The sequence below is a fragment of the Lactuca saligna genome, chromosome 9 (genome assembly GCF_052625555.1).
Source record: "Lactuca saligna cultivar CGN05327 chromosome 9, ASM5262555v1, whole genome shotgun sequence".
NCBI classification, from domain to species: Eukaryota; Viridiplantae; Streptophyta; class Magnoliopsida; order Asterales; family Asteraceae; genus Lactuca; species Lactuca saligna.
In genome coordinates this window covers 91,064,496-91,084,757 of record NC_136425.1, presented here as the reverse complement: position 1 = coordinate 91,084,757, position 20,262 = coordinate 91,064,496, and the positions used below count along the sequence as shown (strand labels likewise).

Genomic DNA, 20,262 nt, shown 5'->3' with positions numbered 1-20,262 from the left:
AAGATTATTCCCTCAAAATAATCTTCCATCAAAAATTCATTTTTGACGATTATCGTCTCTAAATTGACTAGCCCTAATCTACGGTCATTACAATTATCTCCCCCTTAGGATGATTACGTCTCAGAATCATGAATGAAATAGGATTTGCATACTGACTCCATATGTTATCTCTCCATCCTAAGTAATAACATTGATGCTTAATTCTGCATCTACTCATTGTACTATGTTGGACTTTCATTCGTAACCTTCGAATTAAAAAATAAATCCTTACTAAGAACTCCTTCTTCTTCTTCTTAGAATAAGTACTTTCTTTTATCTATTGTAACAGATTGATGGGTCATGTTCTAATGACCTCTCATCATATGATGCAACGCTTAGACTTAGGTCTCTTAGAGTTAAATTCCAGAATGGAATATACATTCCTTCATATTCTAATGTGATACAATCACATTTTAGCATGTAGCATTTCTAGCTATTAACTTCTTTAACAACGAGCACGATGCTATCGGTCGTATTGATTTCAATCCTCTGACCTCATTCAGATGCTATATCAAACTTAGTTCTGCGAACCATGTAACCATCTCATCGTAGTCGGACTCAATTTGATATGACCACTAGGGTCGGAATAACAATCATCTCACTAGTCATTAACGAAACGATGGTAACAACATACTTGAATAAAACGAGACCAATCACTAACTTCTTGGTAACCTTGTGACTTTCCCTGATCCAAGCGTGAGTCCTGTGCTTCCAGTAGTATAGATCTCTACTACTATTCACACCTACTCATACTCGTCCCAAGTATTATCTCGCAGTCCTCATGTCCTAAAATCACAAAACAATTTAACACATACGAATGTGTTCAATTAATCATACAAACTTTCCTAGACTCTACTAGGACTTCATCCATGCGCATCTTTACTCATCAATTCTACTCCAACTCAGTTGGTGATGGAAATTCCAGACAATGGGACAACTTTGAGAATTACACCAACCGTTCCATCATCCTACTAATCAAAGGTGTACTTCAGACATGCCGTACTCCTCTAAATGTTCGGTAATTTTATCAGACATATTCTAAAGGCAAGATACCACTCTTTACTATATCTTCCGATAGGTGTCATTCACTATCATAAGCCCTTTTAATTCCTCCATTTACTCACTTCTCTACGAGTCTTCACCATGAATTTATTTTCACAGAAGCATGCATTCATTGCATCGAGACGAAAATATAGATAGAGAAGATTTAGACGTGTAAAACTACTTATTACTCCGAAAAGTTACATGTCAATTCTAATATTGTAATTAAACATTTAGAAACCTGAACACATAAAACTTCGAGATCCGGTCGGCATCAGACCATTGATCCAAACAAATAATAGCATATGTGGCAAATATATATCATTTAGCACATAAAAGCATTTTAGGCATCATTCCTAAATAAACTAGTACTTGTGTCAATTTAGGTGTACTACCTAAAATATAAAAGACACACTCAACTCACAATCATCGCTTAGCATCCTAAGTTTAAGTCTAGAAATCCTACAAATTCCTATTTCGCTTAAACTAATGCTCTGATACCAACTGTAACATCCCTAATTTCATGGCCAGAAAAGACCGATTTCTTTATGCTTTGTTTTATAAAATCAGAGTAATCCTTTGATTAAAAGAGTTATGGAATTTTTTCCCAAAACAACGATAAAATTTATCAAAACGCTTCTCAAAGAGAATGTATTTTCGTTAAATAATAAAACCTCGAGATGTCATGTTCCGATACACACCAAAAGCATAAACAGTACAATACAGACCTTACAACAGTTATTTATAACTACTGATCTATAATACAAAATCTCTCGTCAAGTCCACCAACTTATACCCTTGTGCCATTACCTGTAATGCAAAGAAAACTGAGTGGGTCAGGCTTGGGAGCCTGGTTAGCATATAGGGTTTTCAACCCACAATAATACATCTATTATATTCAATTATAAAACAATCAACCCAAATACCCATCCCCATATCTCCTTTTGTTTCTCAAGGGTTTACCCTAAGAACCAACTATCCTTCATTCATTCATTCCTAAGGATTTACCTAAGGAACTGGCACAAAGTCCATTTGCTACAAAGGTTTATACAACAGGCACTACGTCACATAGTCACCAGGGTTCATATAATAGGCACTACGTCTCATAGTCACCAAGGTTTACACAATAGGCACGAAGTCACATCGTCACCAAGGTTTATCAAATAGGCATGAAGTCGCATTGTCACCAAGGCTTACTTAATAGGCACGAAGTCACATCGTCACCAAGGTTTATCAAATAGGCACGAAGTCGCATCGTCACCAACTATTCCATCTACCCATGTTCTACCCAACATTTTTGTAGATATAAATACAAACACAATTTAAATCATTTAACAACCGTATAAAAACATCAATTCCAAGTCCAACTCAAATAGACAAATAATATATAACACATAGTACGTATTTCATAGCTAATACTTTATATTTATGTGTTAGAAGAAAGTAACTATACACTCACTTGATCAGAAGATGATCAGACAGCACTACGACTTGTAGAAGTAGTATTCTTCGGTGAAACCGGGAGATCTTCACAAAAACCGAGCTTCTCGCGGGCAAAGATTCGGCTCGGGAATTTCACTTCTCAGGATTTTCGGGGCTTCCGGAGTTGCTTCGGGTCTCAGGAATGATACCGGGGCTTCGGGGTATTTCTTGCACGCAAAACGAGGTAAAAACGCGAGAGAAAGGGAAGAATGGAGCACCAAAACTTGGCTGCACTCGACATCTATTTATAGGGGCTGAAACCCCGAATTACGTTGGTGGTAATCTTTAGTTACGCTGGGCGTAACCTGGATAACGCCGCTGACGCCTCCCTCCCCCCCCCCCCCCCCCCTTTTTGGATAATATTGAAATTTATAATTAAATTTAATATTTTAATTATTTAGTAAACTTCAAAAATTCATATCTTCCTCATACGAACTTTGTTTTTGATGTTCTTTATATCCACGCGTAGATGAGACTACGCTATACAACTTTCGTTTAGACTCCGTTGGCTAATTTTGAATTTATTTTTATTATTTATTTTTAGTAGGCCGGGACAAGAAAACTCCGTTATAAATTCATAACTTCTTCATCCGATGTCCGTTTTCGTTTGTCTTTTTACCGTTGCACTACTATCAACAAGATCTTAGATTCTCATTTAGATTGTTTCGGCTAAAAACCGCTCGATCTCAAATCGAGTATTCGGGCATCATACCGTTAAGTCGAAACTTAGAAAAATCATAACTTCCTCATACGAAGTCAGATTTGGACGTTCTTTTTATGCACGCTCGTGGTTAAACGAACTCTACGACCTTCATTTAGATCGCTAAGGCTAAATATCGCTCTAACGTAAAGTCACTTTTTACGTCATTCAGCGTCGTGCCGGTTCTGTCGCGAAACTTCGATAAGTCGTAACTTCTTCGTTATAACCGTGATTTCAACGTTCTTTATTTGTATAGAATCCTTGTAACATATACTACAACTTAGTTAAGATTATTCCTTCAAAATAATCTTCCATCAAAAATTCATTATTGACGATTATCATCTCTAAATTGACTATCCCTAATCTACGGGCGTTACAGATACCGACTCCAAATCACCCTCAATTTCTTCCTCTGATACTTCCTCTTCATAATACTCCACCGTATCTATAGGACTGCTATCATCATTTCCTATTCGCCAAGCTTTCCTTTCAACATAAACCTTACCTTCAGATTTCCATTCTGACTTGCCAATCCCAGTAGCCACAACACCTGATGCACTTGGCTTCCTTCAAGCTATATAGATCGTAGCAGAAGTTTACTCAACCACCCCAGCCAGAACAACCTCACTCAAGTCAACTTCCGTTTTTACATACCGAAAAATAGCACACTTATTAGGGGGATTCAATTTCACATCCTTCAATCGGTCCTTCTTAAAAGAAGCACCCATCAGCACACCAGAAATGAGAAGAGAAAATGGTTCTACGATGTAAAGAAGAACACCGGAGAAGCAGCGTTGGCGAAACAGGAACTAGATCGCAATACCATTAGAGAGAATCATGGGAAGAGAGAGAAAGTATAATTTCTAACCTTTTTGTATCTTTACATCCCAATCAATATACCAGTTGCTCACTGGTTTTTTGGTGCTTTGAATTTGAAGACTTTCCAAATTACAATATACGATAGTCATTAGAAGAGCGGCTACTTTTCAGAAACCCATGATTGGTTTATCAATATTTGAGACTGCATCCTCAAACTGTTAGTGGGTATCAACTACTGTGGTACTGAACCAAGTGATTCAATCTCACTTTAGAGTTTCAACATGACCCTTGAAAAGTAACCACACGTACCACAACAGATTGACAATAGAGGGGATTGTGTGGTGTTTTTATATTGGTTTCTCGAAGCGTTGATCATTAGGAAATCGTATTATATATACGGTCCACGGGGTACATGGCTATGTCATATCATAAACGACTGGCAAAAATATTTTGAAGTAAAAGGAATAAGATGGTTTGAACATTGTAATATTACTTCAAACAAATCCATTTAGTTTATAAATTTATTTGGTTTTTGTTGATTTTAAGATTATCAGTTACATTTTATTTAATATATAAACAAAACTTCCAAAACAAACACATTTACACAAATAACAATTTAAAACAAAAAAATAAAAATAAATAAATAAATAAATAAAAGCCTATGCTAACATTTTTAGTACCAATAATATTAACAAGGTTTGATATCGAAAGAAACTATGCTAATATTTTCAGTGTCCGGTAGGTCTTCCGGAATCATACTCCAGTGTTCCGAAGGTCTTCCGGAATCTAACCCTTAAAAAACGGGAAAAAAAGTGTTTCGAAACCATGATCCGGAATCGTACTCTATAATTCAGGAGACCTCTCTGGAACAATGTGTTCCAGATAGTTCCTTTATATATATATATATATATATATATATATATATATATATATATATATATATATATATATATATATATTAATAAAAAATCATTTATTAAGGTCAGAAGACTAATTTTCCCTTTAAAAATTTTGTTTAATATATTTTAATGTATTATTGTAGTTGGTCATTGGGATGCATCCCACCTCCAACTTTTTTAACGTCGGTTAATTTATATGTGTTATTCTGTTTTTACCTTTATTTGTATTTATCCTGTTTACAAATTATATTTATCTTTTACATTTTAATATTTTCTAAAGCAATATATTTATTTATTCATAATAAAAACACAATATATTCATAAACAAAAAGATATTGATAATATTTATAGTGATGTATATGTAAAGATATGATAACAATGGATCGGGGATAGTCTTTATCTCATGCCCTATAGACCTATATAGTATAATTACTCTTCAAAATTCTGCAAAACTATCTATCAATGTAGCTATGAATTTGGATATAGTCATTACCTAGATGTATACAAAAAGTAAAAATAAAAAAATAGTACCTAGATGTGAACTTCCTGAAAAGTTAATAACCTTCCCAATTCATTTTTATTCGTATTTAGGTATGTTAGTTATCCATGAGTTAGTTGAAATTCTTTGTAGACAAAATTGCAAAATAAGTCTATATAGTATAAATTTTTTGGGGGTTTCGATTTAAACATTGGTGGTCATTTTGATCATGTTTATATATGGTTTTGGTGCCTCCGAAAATTATAATTACTATATTATCGTAGGGTATGTATTTTCCATTTTTCTTTCGTTTTTATCTATTTTAACGATTTAAAAAAAAAATCGAGGCCCCATATCTCTCTCTTTCTTTCTCTCTCACTCTCTCTCTCGCCCCCTCTCTCTCTCTCTCTCTCTCTCTCTCTCTCTCTTATGTCACTTTTACAACTCATCAAAGCAGTTGAAGTTCTTTCACAAAATTTCTTTCGATCATCATCTTCTTCGTCTCAAGCTCTTCAAGATTTCATCATGTCAAAGGTTCTCTATGTATTTGCTCACGATGATAATGTAGTCAAAGGCCCCATGCTCCTGACACTCCTATCGTTATCCAAGCAAACAACGTTGCCTTCTCAAATATCATCCCAAATCAATACAAGAATTCAAGAATTGAAGATTTGACAACTATGTCAAAAGATATCCTCTTCGCTATGCATTTTGTGATTTTCCAGAGCCATTATACCTTAAGAAAGTGTGTGAGTTTTACTATTCTTGTATTGTCGATGCTAAGCTCAAACCATCACCGAAACTATTGGAGACAATCATTCTAGGGTTGTTATCAATGTAGCCTCTCTTCGAATCGCTCTACGACTTCCTCAAACTAGAAAAATACTCTAAAAATCATTCTGAATAAAAAAAGTAGGTCTCTTCGACCCAAATTAGGGTATAATTTCTCTATTCTAGGTACTACTCGTGATCCAACTAAAAATACCCTTCATCAATGTTATTGTGTTAGGTGGAAGAATTTTACAGGGGTGATTGGAACGAAAAGCCAACCTACGTTACATATCCTCGTTGGCTTTCATTATTATTGGCTTGTACTATAGAGGGTTACAATGGCAACCATGGAGTCTACATAAAACTTCCAATTCTCACATCAAAGATTATCATGCGGGCCCATTGATGGGGATATGCATCTTACTTGGTGCATAGAGGATTGGGTTGCAAATCCTTATGTAGTTGAATCCTATGAATTTGATGAAAAGGATGATGAAGGCGATGAAGATGATGATGATGAAGATGATGTTGATCATGAAGATGATGAATCTAAAGATGATACCAACACATCAAACATTGATATGGAAGAAGCCTCTACTCAGGGAATGACTAACTCTCCCCCAAGATTGAACCACCACATTCATTTTTCTTCGACATCAACTTCATCAATAAATCCTTATGCATAACCTATAACACCACACAGATCCTCCATACCTAAAGCAAAAACCATTGATCCGCTAATTCAAGTTGTAAATTCTACAAAATTGCCTATCAATGTAGCTACGAATTTGGACCAATCTGTGAATATGAACGTTTTCACACCAGTTAGAGACTACTAAAAATAATGATGAAATTTATGAACAAACTAAACATATTTTCTAAACTCTCAGAATTTACAGATTCAGTTTTCGGCTTCGTATGATTTTTCTGTAATTTCTCTAAAACAGTGCATAAATGTTAAAAACGAATCAACAGCTTATACTTTCACGACACTTTGTAACATGTTGAACAAATTGTTAAACTTTGATAAATCATTATTTTGCACGTGTTTTTCTTTTTTGATATAAGTAGATAACATAAAATATTCACTGAATGGTAAGAGTCCTTTCTTACTAAATATAAAACAAGATGAAACATAATAAGTATAGTTATGTTATTGCTAAATTACTACATACTACATAACGAACTATAAAGGTTATAGTTTGGGATTTCACCTTTCAAACATACAAGATAAACGGGGATTTCAATCCCACTACAAAAAACGCTTTTACACTCACACTACACGTAAACTTGTTAACGTAAATTGTGAGACTAGTCTTCATGGTATTCTTAGAGTACGGGTTAAAACGCCTGCTAGTTATAACCAGAATCTCTTGTAGGGAGAGCGTGATAATTGTGTATAGATCTATATTAGGATTGAAAACCCAAACCCTTGATTGTTCCCACAGTACGACCGGCCATTCGGGAGTGACAAATGTCATATCTATTTCGACGCCTGAAGAACATCGCGTGCAGGTCATCTCTGTCATAGTATAATTATAGCGACTCACATAGAGAGATATCGACACACATATAGTTTACGAGGATTTCTACTTTAAAAAAGGATTTAGCCATTTAAATTGACATTCATTATTACAAATACGAAATAACATGCATTCACTAGGTCTTGGGATTTAAGACTACATAACATTATTTAAGGAAAATATTGTATTTTTCTTGGTTATACATATCATTTACGAACAAAGGTTTTCAAACTCGGGATACAACACTCGGTTTTATTTTGTCTAATAAAACTACTATACTTTCTCGCACTAACCAGGGTTTTCAAACTGTACATCCAAAAGCTTATGAACTCACCAACTTAATTGTTGACAATCTTTGAAAACTACTTGTATTCTTAGGTAATCAGTAAAACAGGTAACTACCAGCTTTTGAGGATGGAACGCTACGACGTCAAGGAAAACATTTTTGTCATTATATTGTAATCGATTTTGAAACACGTCAACTCGTGAAATCATGTAACTTTCTCGATTATATTTATAATGGTTGTATTTACTTTGAGCACTATTATACTCGTTGTTATGATGCTACACATGATGTCCTCCATCCCCGGACGTTTCCGCCATCCTTGGTTCGGGTGTGACAACTTTACTCCCTTGCCCAGAACCAATAAAATCCTGAGACAAATCAAATATCCCATCAACTAAACCCTTCCTCCTTTTACTCGTATCACCCAACAATGAAGGTTTAAAGTTTATACTATTGATAACAGCTCCAGCCTTCAATTTTGCAGTAGATACATCATTCTCCTTTACAATACACTTCCCTTCAACAATAATCTCCTCCTCCTCACTAGATTCATCAACACATTCCACTATAACACTACCCTTCTCATTTCAGTTAGATTTTTTATTACAGTACGATAGATCAACTTCAATTCCCAAATTCATACCACTTTGTATCTCTTTCATTTTAGCTTCATCTTCCTTCAACTTACTAAGAAATTTAAATCTAACACCATGAACAAATTCTTCACTCATTTCCATATTCACATCATGTTCCTTGAAATTACCCTTATCAACCCCTTCCACCCTAGAATTCTCAACATGACACTTAACAAAATCAGGGCATGTAGGATTAAGGTCAACATTGACAAAAATAGATGGATTAGCCCCTATCATCTGGCTAGTAAGTCGTTTCAATTTTGAATTAGGACTTAAAAAACCCTCATCACCCTTTGGTTCATCCCAATTCTTCAACAGAGTAGCAGTATTACCTAAAGGAATAGAGATGTCATAGATTACATCCATCTTCAATTCACCAGATTCACTAGCTTGGAATTCCTTCAATTTAGCACGATCTCCATACAACGAAATACTAGCATCAGATTCCCAAGAAGATACCGAATCCAAATCACCCTCAGTTTCTTCCTCTGATACATCCTCTTCATAATACACCACCACATCCATAGGACTGCTATCATCATTTCCTATTCGCCATGCTTTCCTTTCAACATAAACCTTACCTTCAGATTTCCATTCCGACTTGCCAATCCCAATAGCCACACCACCTGATGCACTTGGCTTCCTTCTAGTTATATAGATGGTAGAAGAAGTTTGCTCAACCACCCCAGCCGGAACAACCTCACTCAAGTCAACTTCCATTCTTACATACCGAACAACAACACTCTTATTAGGGGGCTTCAATTTCGCATCCTTCAATCGGTCCTTCTTAGAAGAAGCAACCATCAGCACACCAGAAATGGCAAGAGAAAATGGTTCTACAATGTAAAAAGGAACACCGGAGAAGCAGCTCCGGCGAAACACGAACTAGATCGCAATACCGTCAGAGAGAATCACGGGAAGAGAGAGAAAGTAGAATTTCTAACCTTTTTGTAGCTTTACATCCCAATCAATATACCAGTTGCTCACTGGTTTTTTGGTGCTTTGAATTTGAAAACTTTCCAAATGACAATATATGATAGTCATTGGAAGAGCGACTACTTTTCAGAAACCCATGATTGGTTTATTAATATGTGAGACTGCATCCGTAAACTGTTAGTGGATATCAACTACTGGGGTACCGAACCAAGTGATTCAATCTCACTTTAGAGTTTCAATGTGACCCTTGAAAAGTCACCACACGTACCACAACAGATTGACAATAGAGGGGATTGTGTGGTGTTTTTATATTGGTTCATCGAAGCGTTGATCATCAGGAAATCATATTATATATACGATCCAAGGGGTACATGGCTATGTCATATCGTAAACGACTGACAAAAATATTTTAAAGTACAAGGAATAAGATGGTTTGAACATTGTAATATTACTTCAAACAAATCCCTTTAGTTTATAAATTTATTTGTTTTTGTTGATTTTAAGATTATCAGTTACATTTTATTTAATGTATAAACAAAACTTCCAAAAGAGTAAATTATTGAAATCGTCCTTATGGTTTGGTCAAAATTACATGTTTGGGCCCTAACTTATTTTGCACTCAAATCGTCCCTGTGGTTTGATTTTGTTGCTCTTTTTGTCCCTTACATACATAAACTTAGAGACTAAACGTGTAATTTTGACCAAACCATAGGGACGAAAAACGCAACAAAATCAAACCACAGGGACAATCCGAGTGCAAAAAGAAAGTTAGGGACCAAACATGCAATTTTGATCAAACCATAAGGACGATTTCAGTAATTTACACAAATAACAATTTAAAACAAAATAATAAAAATAAATAAATAAAAGTCTATGCTAACATTTTTAGTGCCAATAGCATTAACAAGGTTTGATATAGAAAGAAACTATGCTAATATTTTTGGTGTCCAGGAGGTCTTCCGGAATCATACTTTAGTGTTTCGGAGGCCTTCCGGAATCTAACCCTTAAAAAACGGGGGGGGGGGGGGGGGGGGGGGGGGGGGGGGGAAATTGTTTCGGAACCATGATCCGGAATCATACTCCATAATTCAGGAGACCTCTCTGGAACAATGTGTTCCAGATAGTTACTTAAAAAAATTTATTTTTATAAAAATCATTTATTAAGATCAAAAGACTCAATTTTCCTTTTTTGTTTAATATATTTTAATGGGTTATTGTAGTTGGTCGTTGGGATTCATGTCACCTCCAACTTTTTTAACGTCGGTTAATTTATTTGTGTTATCTTCTTTTTACTTTTATTTGTGTTTATCCAATTTACATATTATATTTACCTTTTACAATTTAATTTTTCCTAAATCAATATATTTATTTATTCATAATAAAAACATAATATATTCATAAACAAAAGATATTGATAATATTTATAGTGATGTGTAATTGTGTATGTAAAGATAGGGAAAATGACTCTTGAGGGTAATTAACTTTTGCGTTTGTACTCATTTGGTCCCTTTTCTTTTTTTGTATTCAATATACCATCGAACTTGTTGTTGGTGTTTACCATAGCCCTTTTGACCGACTTTTGACCTGTGATAGCCGGTCAAAGGGTTATGGTGAACACAAACAACAAGTTCGATGGTATATTGAGTACAAAAAAAAGGAAAGGGACCAAATGGAAACAAACACAACAGTTGGTTACCCTCCTGATTCATTTTCCCTTTACTCATTTACAACAAATCCCACATCATCTCTTAGTGATATTAATGATTTTATGAGATTCATTTTTGCTTCTCTTCAAAACATAACCTACGAAAGGACATTATTCATACATGTACAACTTTGTAATGCACTTGAATATTTATTAGGGGAATCTTGACTAAGCAGACACATTTCATGACTACATTTACATTTGCAATCAAATGATTTATCGTATCATGGATTCTAGACAAGTCTACAAACGAGTGGAATCACAAGTGCTGTGATTTTTGAGTTTACTTAGCTTTAAGATCGAACTCATGGGAAAAGATACAACATCAATATGTACAATATTAAGGTGATGTGTCTACAAAAGCAGCATGATATTGTACATATTGATGTTGTAGCTTATCCCATGAGTTCGATCTTAAAGCTAAGTAAACTCAAAAATCACAACACTTGTGATTCCACTCGTTTGTAGACTTGTCTAGAATCCATGATACGATAAATCATTTGATTGCAAATTTAAATGTAGTCATGAAATGTGTCTGCTTAGTCAAGATTCCCCTAATAAATATTCAAGTGCATTACAACGTTGTACATGTATGAATAATGTCCGTTCGTAGGTTATGTTTTGAAGAGAAGCAAGAATGAATATCATAAAGTCATTAATATCACTAGGAGATGATGTGGGATTAGTTGTAAACGAGTAAAGGAAAAATGAATCAGAAGGGTAACCAACTGTTGCGTTTGTTCTCATTTGATCCCTTTCCTTTTTTTGTACTCAATATACCATCGAACTTGTTGTTTGTGTTCACCATAACCCTTTGACCGGCTATCACGGGTCAAAAGCCGGTCAAAAGAGCTATGGTAAACACCAACAACAAGTTCGATAGTATATTGAATACAAAAAAAACAAAAAGAACCAAATGAGTACAAACGCAAAAGTTAATTACCCTCGAAAATCATTTTCCCGTAAAGATATGATAATAATGTGTATGTAAAGATATCATAAGAATGGATCGTTTCTCATGCCCTATAGGCCTATATAATATAATTACTCTTCAAAAATTTACCCACCCCATTACGCATCGTTTTCTCTCTCTAAAACTGTATTCGAAAACCTAAGATCCCTATTGTCTCTCCCGATCCCGCTCATCGGCACAATGGCATCATCGGCGCGTGAAGAAAACGTCTACATGGCGAAACTTTCCGAACAGGCGGAGCGTTACGAAGAAATGGTTCAATTCATGGAGAAAGTTTCCGCCGCTGTCACGGACTCCGAAGAACTTACAATCGAGGAACGCAACCTCCTCTCCGTCGCATTCAAGAACGTCATCGGCGCCCGCCGCGCTTCGTGGCGTATCATCTCATCGATCGAACAGAAGGAGGAGTCTCGCGGCAACGCCGACCACGTATCTGTGATCAAGGACTACAGATCGAAGATCGAGAAGGAGCTTTCCGACATTTGCGATGGGATTTTGAAACTGCTCGAATTGAGACTCGTTCCATCCGCCGCCTCCGGTGATTCGAAGGTGTTTTATCTGAAGATGAAGGGAGATTACTATCGCTACCTCGCTGAGTTTAAATCAGGCGCTGAACGTAAAGAGGCCGCAGAGAACACTCTCACTGCCTATAAGGCCGCTCAGGTTAGGATATTACTTTTCACATCGTAGAGAAATTACTCCCATGGAGTTTATCCCCATCGATTATGCGTCAAAGATGTAGATTTGCATCCAAAATTTCGAATCATACCTGACCTACTTAACTGTTAGAATTCCTCTTAGGAGTAGCTGCTAAGAAACATTAAGATACGGTTTAATTACCTTTCAATTTTCAATGCTTCCATGAATTTGTTTTCAAATTCTGAATGAAAGTTGTGTATGTGTCGATAATTTCAAATTTTGCAGGATATTGCTAACACTGAACTTGCATCAACACACCCAATCCGACTTGGACTTGCTCTTAACTTCTCAGTCTTTTACTATGAGATTTTGAACTCACCAGATCGTGCCTGTAGTCTTGCTAAACAGGTAAACACAATTGAAAATTCATTCTTCATAACCTCTATACAGATTTTACGATTACTTCTATTGATTTGTTTAAGTAAATAAGAGGGTTTCTGAATTTGAAGATGGATTAACATTTTGTATAAATTTGAAGGCCTTTGATGAAGCAATTGCTGAGCTGGACACATTAGGAGAGGACTCCTACAAAGACAGCACTTTGATCATGCAACTCCTTCGTGACAATCTTACATTGTGGACCTCTGATATGCAGGTATCGATATTTATAAATTAAATGTTGTGTAGATAAATGATTTTTTTTTTATTCTTACATTAAAAAAACAAATTTTTAGCTTAACGATTAAGAATGTCTGAATGAGGTGTTTTTTGGGGTGCAGGATGAGGGAGGAGATGAAATTAAGGAATCAGGTGCTTCCAAACAAAGTGAAGGGGAAAAACAGTAGTGATGTTTTTTTTGATAAAGTTAAGGTTTTTGTTTTGTTTACGTTTTTCTATTAGTAGGAATGTGATTGATTTATTTTCTCTTTATTAGGTTCTACTTACTATTACTATTGAATGAATTTTCAATGCTCAGTTTTGTCATGTCACATGTGATGATTTCTTGTTGTTATTGAAGTTAGCTGAATGAGTTATTGATTTGCATTGGCTACTCTAATTAGGTTTATTTCCTTTGTTGTTAAATCATGAATCAATATCAGTATTGAGTAATATGACTCGATTAATATTTAATAGGCTATAATTGCCATTTTCCAAGAGTATCACTAAATAACCACATATATAGTTCGTGAATAGGTTTTTGAATTTGTGAATAAGACCAATGATTCAACCCAATATATCACATAAAGCAACAATTTTGGTTCCTCAAGAATTAAAAAGTGTTCAAATATTAATAGTTTTAAAAGGTTATTTAGTGGGAAAGGTTTATTCTATACTTTGAAAATAAAGATAAGTATATTGTTTACCAACTAAATCGTTGATAAAACATATTTCAAAATAAATATATGCTTATAATCCTAAGAATTATATGATTAAAGGTTATGTATTGAAAGTTTAAAAATTGTAAATCAAAACTTATAATAAAAATTTAAAATTAAGGTTTTATAATGTATAATTCAATTCCTTAAAATTTAAGGAGGCTTCCAAGATAACCATGTTTTTTTTTTTTTTTTACCGATGGCGTCTACAAATTATCTTTTATTTAGTCATTTGTTGTGGAATTTAAGTCCAAAAATTAATGTCAAAATGATAGTTTGAAACCTTATAATATAAGGGTGTATAATTAGTTCATAACAAAAGTCAAGTGCAGTTGTGTATTTTTCTTTCTCTTGGGTACCCATCTCTTTAGGAACATAACTGTGTTTGGTATTTTTTTCTTGTCTTCTTTCGTGTATTTTTTCTTGTCTTCTTTCGTGTGTTTGGTGTTACAAATTTGGGTGGGGGGTGAATTTTATGTTGGCGTGTGTCTTTCTCTCTCTTTCGATCTGTTTCTTTTCGCAGGGCCTCAAATCTGGATACTTCTTGGTTTATGCTGCATAAATCCCATTAATATCCGAATATGCCCACTTGGAGAATCTCCTTGAAGACAGCCTCGAATATGTCAGCCAAAGATTGGATGTATCTCATTTTCCCAGAGGAGTACGAAGTAGGTTAGAGCTTACTGCTGTTTGGGGTACCCTTCATGGCGGCTCTAGAAGCACCGGATTGAAGCACTGATATTTTGCCCGTTACGCCCTGTTGGTGCTGCCTCATTCAAAGGTTAAAGATACCTCAGACATAGTAGTTCCCATCTGGTCTTCCAGTTAGTCATGTGTTTCGGTTCACTACTCAAATCTCTAGTTCATCATTAGTTTATCTAGTTTAGTTCATTTCAATTTTCCATTCTAATTTAATGCTCTGTATGTACTGTTTTGTCCAACTTCCTGCTGGCTTTCTTTAATGCAATTTCCTCTTTACCGTTCAAAAAAAAAAGTCAAAAGATGAACAATTACAAAATTTGTGACCTAGAATTTCCAAGTTATGCCTTTAACTATACTTCCATCTTCTAATATGAGTACATTCAAAACAGTAACATTAAGCTTGGAAAGCCCTAATAGTAATTCAGAATAGTAACATTAGGTTTGGAAAGCCCTAGTAGTAACCCAGAGTTTGACTTTTGAATGTAATCGGATAAACCAATTCTAAGGTCAAACTCCAAAAATATTTTACAAAACCATTTGTGAATAAGTACATGAGGATAAGAAGAAATACTAAAATAGTAACAATTAATTTTAAAACCGATCAAGCATGCAGTGCACATGCATCTACGATTCCAACCTAACTTCTCTGCTCTTAAAACTTGTCTTTTTCATTATAGGGTAACAATGATTCAATGTCATAAATTACGTAGCCGCATCACACCAAAAATGTAACGCCAGCAGATCTAGGCTAGTCAATTTAGAGGCAAAAGGGATCGAAAATGACTTTTCGACAAAAGATTATTTAGAATAAATCATCTTAACCAAATTATAGAATATGTCACAAGGTTTCCATACATATAAAGAACGCCGAAATCCGAGTTATAACGAAGAAGTTATGGCCCGTCGAAGTTTTATGGCAAAACCGGCACGGCACCGGGAAGCGTAAATAGTGAATTTACGATAGAGCGAGATTTATCCTTAGCAATCTAAAAGAAAGTCGTAGAATATGTTAAACTAAGAGCGTCGATAAAAAGAACGCCCAAATCTGACTTCGTATGAGGAAGTTATGATTTTTCTAAGATTCGGTTTAGCAGTGCACGGCCCGAAACTCGAATTTTAGTTCGAGCAGTTTTTGGCTTACGTGACCTAAATGAGAGTTGAATATCTCATTAATAGGAACTCAACGGTAAAAAGACAGACGAAAACGGAGTCTGTATGAAGGAGTTACGAATTCTTCGCGGTCATTTAACAGTCTAAACGCCTCGTACTGTTAAATTTAAGATCGGTCAAGAATTAGCCGACGGAGTCAAAATGAAAGATGTAGATATTATTTTTACCTACGCGTGGTTATAAAGAACATCAAAAACTGAGGTCGTATGTGAAAGTTACGGATTTTAGAAGTTGGAAGCGTGCTGTGCGAAAATGGGTGATGTGGCACAATTTTGGCCATTGCTTTCTCCCCAAGTCTTGCCACTAGATGGTGACATGTGGCACCAAGTTCAGCCATTTTCACCCTATAAATACCACCTCTCCCACCCTCATTTTATTCACACATTTCCCATTCTTTCTTCTCTTTACTCTCTCTCTAGAACCTCTCTCTAGCCCCGAAAAGCCTAGGGAAACTCCCTAGCACGAGGCGGAAGCCCCGGAGTGCTCGACGGCTCCGAGAAGAAGAGCTTTTCGGCTCGGAAACGCTGCTCCAAGCAAAGCCTGGTTTTCTATAAAACCCGGTGTAAATGAGCTACGGCTACGCTATTTTTAATATAGTGTTTATTTAATTATATTAACGTTATTAAGAACATATAATAAATACTTTGGCTATTATTATGGGTTACATAAGTATTTTTTTAACGCTTATATAGTAGTAATAATAGTTAGACTATTAATTAGTCTCGGCGAATAATAGACTAAAATCTATTGGTGATAATACTAGGTTTCGTCGAAGGAAATTATTTTAAAGTAAACGAAGCGTTGTCCGAGTACCGAGTCACCACCTTCTCAGGTGAGTGCATGGTCTCTTTCATCTTACACATAGATATGAAGTATTTATTATATAATTTACGTGTTGTGAGTGCATGGTCCCTTTCATCTTACACATAGATATGAAGTATTTTATTATAAATTACGTGCTATGTGTGCATATTGTCTGAATACTTGTTGTCTATGCTGATGAAAGATTTTTATACATGTTTTAAATGATGTAAACTGTATAAAGTATTTTATATCTACAAAATATGTTGGGTAAAACATGGGTAGATGAATAATGAGCGATAAAAGTTGATATAGAGGAACATTAGTAGCATGGACCTAGTGCCCTATGGGTATACATTGGCAGCAGTGGACCTAGTACCCTATAGATGAGCACTGGCAGCTACGCCACAACCCGTAGATGTTTTAGATCTACGGTAAACGTCCTAGCAGCTGCGCTCTAAGGACAGTATCGGCAGTTGCGCCTAATAGGGAGCCTTATGACCATGACAGTAGCGTTTAAAGGTCAATACCGGCAGAAGCGCCTCATAGAAAATGTCCCAATTCTGGCAGTTGCGCCTAAGTGACAAGATTAGTAGCTGCGCTTGACCAATATGTCATTGGCAACAATGGACTTCATGTTGTTTCCTTAGGATGATCCTTAGGAATGAATGAATGAGAAATAGCTGATTCTTAGGGTAGACCCTTAAGAATAAAGAAGATACTGGGGATGGGTAATTGGGTTGATTGTTTGATTGTTTAAACATAATAATTATATTATTGTGGGTTGAAAACTCTATGTACTCACCAGGTTTCTCAACCTGACCCACTCAGTTTATTTATATCACAGGTGTTGATATGAAGTCACATTACACTGAGAGATTTAAAGAAATGTAGATCACTAGTGTAAATAAATGTAAGTTCTGTTTATGCTTATGTTTCTGTATTAACGATGTCATCCCAAACGTTTTGAAATGAATAAAATACTTTTCTTCGAAAATGTTTTAATAACGTATTTATCATGTTTTTCTGGGAACAAATTCCGCAACATTTTATTAAAAGAAGTACTCTGATTTTTATAAAGCATATACCAAAAAAAAAAAAAAAAAAAAAAAACAAAAACAAAAAAAAAAAACAAAAACAAAAAAAAAAAAAAAAAAAAAAATCGGTCTTTTCTGGCCGTGATTTTGGGGATGTCACAGTTGGTATCAGAGCATTAGTTTAAGCGAACTAGGAATATGGATTTATTTCTAGACTTAAACTTAGAATGCTAAGCGATGATTGTGAGGTGTGAGCACTAGATTATTTTAGAGATTGTGCCTAAAGTGCTTCTATGTGCTAAATGCTTGTGCCTAATATGTTGTTATTTATTCGGATCTATGGTCTATTGCCGACCGGATCTGGAAAGCTTATGTGTTTAGGATTCTAAGCGTTTAACTACGATATTAGAACTAGCATATAAATGTTTCGGAGTGATAAGGATGATTTAACCGTCAATCCTAAGTAAAGTTCTAGATTCACCTTATTAGGTGAATAGATCAAGATGGCAAGAACCCGTAGCGGAAACATGAATGCAAATGGGAACCGAAACCAGCCCCCAGTGATTGAGCAAATACCGGTTGTGGTAGCCGCTGCTGAGCCAATAACGATGGCCGGAGTGCAAGCAATGATCCAGGTGATGTTGGATCGTCAAATGGAGGAAACCATACGTTTGCTCCAGCAAAATCGAGAGGAAGCAACTATTCATATCGAACGGCCCGAGTTGAATGAAGGGCAGACTGAGAAGGAGAACTACAGTGGGACTGTTGGTCAAGTCAACCCACCAATAGTTCGACAAAACAACCACGACGACGAAGTCGAGAGGAATGGATGCAAGTACAAGGATTTTCTGACTTGCAAGCCATCAACTTTCACTGGAAAGGAGGATCCGATCGGGGTCATCGATTGGATTTCGGAGATGGAATTAGCTTTCATGACGTGCGGTTGCAAGGGAAAACCACAGACCACATTTGCAGTGCGTCAGTTTCGAGGAGGCACTGTACGTTGGTGGAATACCTTGGGGAAGACTCTAAGCCCCAATGAGCCCCTGCAACTAACATGGGCAGAATTTCTGGTGCAATTCAAACGTAGGTACTGCTCAGCCCAAAATCTGCTCGAGCTAGAAAACCAATTCCTTACCTTGAAGAAAGGAAGCATGTCTATTGATGAATACACCAACAACTTCACAGAGAAGATGGAGTTCGCATTACGTCTTGTTCCGGATGAGCTGACAAAATTCGACAAGTATGCAAAAGGACTTCCATGGGAGTACGTGGTGCCAGTGCGTCAGGCACCTACTTTGGAGGCAGCTATCTGGGCTGCCAAGTCGGTTGAGGAGATGATCAAGGGAAGAGCCGCCAACGAGACCGAGATTGGCGAAAATAGAAAGTTTGAGGGCTCTGCGAAGCTCGATGAGAGAAGAAAGTCCAGTACAAGGAAATTTAGAGGAGGAGGGAGTGAAGAAAGACGGTGTGAGAAGTGCAAAAAGAAACACTCTGGAAAATGCGGTGAGGAGGTAACTTGTTTCAAGTGTGGGAAGCATGGGCATTATGCCAACGTGTGTAAATTCAACAAAAGGGTGTGTTACGAATGTAACGAGGAAGGGCACTTCAAGCAAGATTGCCCAAAGAGAGAAGGGGCTACAAAGCCAAATGTGCCGCCAAAACCAAAGGCAAGAGCATTTCAAATGATCCTTGACGAAGCAGCTGATGATGCAAGGAATCAGGAGTAAGGATGGATACATAGAGATCGACTTATGAAGAAGCCATATTGATAGTGTCACATGATGTAGCCTATTAGAGGCATAATCTAGGGTGAACTTGAACACCCATGTAATCGTTTCAAGTAATAATACCTTCGTTTTGTTATCTAATGTGTTGAATGATTGTGTGATTTGTTGCATGGTGACTTGGGAAACTACGGGACAATACTTGGGACGAGTATGAGTAGGTGTGAATGGTAGTAGAGGCCTATACTACCAGAAGCACAGGACTCACACTTGGATCAGGGAAAGTCACAAGGTTACCAAAAAGCCAGTAATTGATTTCGTTTTATTTTAAGTATGTCGTTACCATTGTTTCGGTAATGACTAAGAAGATTGTTGTTATCCCAACCCTAGTGGTCATGTCACATTGAGTCCGACTATGATGAGTAGGTTACGTGGTTTAGAGAACCAAGTTTGATTTAGCATCCGACTTTAACCAAACAACTGAAATCAAAGCGACCAATAGAAGCATCGGCTCGACGCTAAA

General features: G+C 36.1%; 1 protein-coding gene across 1 annotated transcript; it reads left to right on the top strand.

Annotated features, from left to right (window-relative positions):
• Nucleotides 1-12,355: 12,355 nt before the first annotated feature.
• Nucleotides 12,356-13,970, top strand: LOC145014183 (14-3-3 protein 2-like). Its single transcript, XM_078972556.1, has 4 exons — nt 12,356-12,950; nt 13,212-13,334; nt 13,465-13,581; nt 13,706-13,970. Exons 1-4 carry the CDS (start codon nt 12,468-12,470, stop codon nt 13,769-13,771), a joined length of 789 nt encoding a protein of 262 aa, XP_078828682.1. The 5' UTR covers nt 12,356-12,467; the 3' UTR covers nt 13,772-13,970.
• Nucleotides 13,971-20,262: the final 6,292 nt, after the last annotated feature.